Source organism: Pteropus vampyrus, unplaced genomic scaffold, assembly GCF_000151845.1.
Source record: "Pteropus vampyrus isolate Shadow unplaced genomic scaffold, Pvam_2.0 Scaffold448, whole genome shotgun sequence".
Taxonomy (NCBI): Eukaryota; Metazoa; Chordata; class Mammalia; order Chiroptera; family Pteropodidae; genus Pteropus; species Pteropus vampyrus.
In genome coordinates this window covers 435,403-437,281 of record NW_011889229.1, presented here as the reverse complement: position 1 = coordinate 437,281, position 1,879 = coordinate 435,403, and the positions used below count along the sequence as shown (strand labels likewise).

Below are 1,879 nucleotides of genomic sequence, written 5' to 3'. Positions count from 1 at the left end.
CATTCTCCCAATTCCTCTAAATCCAGTGATGGGTGAATTTAAAGGAAGTAATGTCTATCCTATGAGCCCTCTTTTTTCTAGTCATTGTTCTTGTCTTCTTTGAACAAGTCATTCAGCATCAGCCTCAGTCTTCTGCTAAGAGGTGCAGTGGAGCAGAAATTAAATCCCTTAAGAGAGATGTTTGACCATCTCTTGTGAGTCGATTATAGAGGATGGGCCCAATTTGACTACTCACTGGAAAACTGAACTTCTCTAACTTGAGTTTTCCAAATATATGAGATAAGATTTGCTATTGGTTTACCTCACCTTCAGCATATGGTAAGGTCTCATGTTTTGTGAGGCTTTTAGGACCGGGTAGGGATGTATAGAGAGATCAGGAATCTTCTCTGGGAATCCCTAAGAGCTGTCCACCAGGAACAGGGTTCCATTTGTATTTGAACAGAATGTGCTTGTCTAGAATGACGTGTTTGTGATTCTGGGTCACCGGTATCCAGAATCTACATAAGCATCCTCTAACTCTGGAACAGGAATGCATATAGTGAAGGATGGAAAATGATAGTAGGTAAGAAGATCATGTAGATACATGAATAGTTGTAGACCCTCAGAACTGAAAAGGACCTTAAATATTTTGTATAGACCAAAAATATTTAAGTAGAAGAGAATGATTAAATCTCATACATCATTTATAGATTATTGTATAGCCAGCTATTAAAAAGTTCATTAAAGAATCTGTCATAAATGGAAAAATGCTTATGTTATGATCTGATTCAACAATAAACTTGTAGGGAATTCTTTAATTGTGCTCAGATCCTTTCCTAACAGATATTGCAGGGAAAAATTTTTTTTTTTTTTTTTAAGTCCATTCTTTAAGGGTAAAGGGTGGAAGAACTCAATTTCTTGAGAATTTATGAGGGAGACATATAGCAGGGAGAAGGCTTATATACAGTAGTTTATTTAGCTGGAAAACAAATTGCTTTTTTCTTTCCTTGACATTTTTGGATAATTAAGATATGCCTGAGTATATGATGCTTCGAGAACACATAGGCTTGCTGCTTCAGGCGCAATCATTTCCTAATTCACTGTGTTACAGCCTTCCAACCCAAGCCTGTTTGCTTGCTTGTTCCATTTCCTGCAATATCTATTCCATCTTAAAACAAATTTTCTTTAATTTTAATTGTATTGTAATTTTAATTGTATGGTTTGTCATTTCAGGGATCAGTGATATTCAGTGACGTGTCCATAGCCTTCTCTCAGGAGGAGTGGGAATACTTGGACTTAGAACAGAGGGACTTGTACAGAGACGTAATGTTGGAGAACTACAGCAACTTAGTCTCATTAGGTAAGGTTATCTGCCTCTAGTAACAGACTCTGTTCTCTGTAATGTCAACTTTCTTCTCTGGAAATTTCAGCAATATATTTCAAGAAATTATCTAAATTTTTGGTCCCTGTTATCAAGGGAATGGTTTGAACTTTATTTGAAAGTGAGCACCTCCATTAAGCATATTCATCTTTTTCATCCTTAAGTGGTCTTTTAGGCCTTCCTTAGTATTGGAAGGGCTGGATTTGAAATCTGAGTGATTTATAGCCCTGTCAGTGTCAAAGAAATCAGATTTCACTTTGTGTTTGAACTTAAAATTGCTATATATATTTCGTTATTGGTTGGTATTTCTGTAAGGAAAATAGCTACACCTTGATTTTTTTTCCCCTTTGGCTGTCAAAAAAACACATAATTTTTGTGGTAAGTTGGAGCAACAGGACTTGTTTATAATTCAAAAGAACTCATTCACTTTTACTTACTCTTATGATTGAAAGTTAAATATCCAGTCTACGGCCATGCCACCCTGAACAAGCCCAATCCTGTCTGATCTTGGAAGCTAAG

At 36.1% G+C, this 1,879-nt stretch overlaps 1 protein-coding gene and 1 long non-coding RNA gene across 7 annotated transcripts in view; one reads left to right on the top strand and one right to left on the bottom strand.

The window, feature by feature from the left end:
- Positions 1 to 1,879, top strand: part of LOC105306601 (zinc finger protein 14 homolog) — a 126,262-nt gene that overhangs the window by 39,849 nt on the left and 84,534 nt on the right. For all 6 annotated transcript variants that reach the window (XM_011381714.2, XM_011381713.2, XM_023524149.1 and 3 more), the window contains one exon: positions 1,213 to 1,339. In XM_011381714.2, the coding sequence (XP_011380016.2) occupies positions 1,213 to 1,339 (127 nt within the window). The remainder of the gene's footprint in view (positions 1 to 1,212; positions 1,340 to 1,879) is intronic.
- LOC111732357 overlaps positions 1 to 1,879 on the bottom strand; it is a 62,584-nt gene that overhangs the window by 41,119 nt on the left and 19,586 nt on the right. The gene's annotated exons all lie outside the window — the stretch shown is intronic.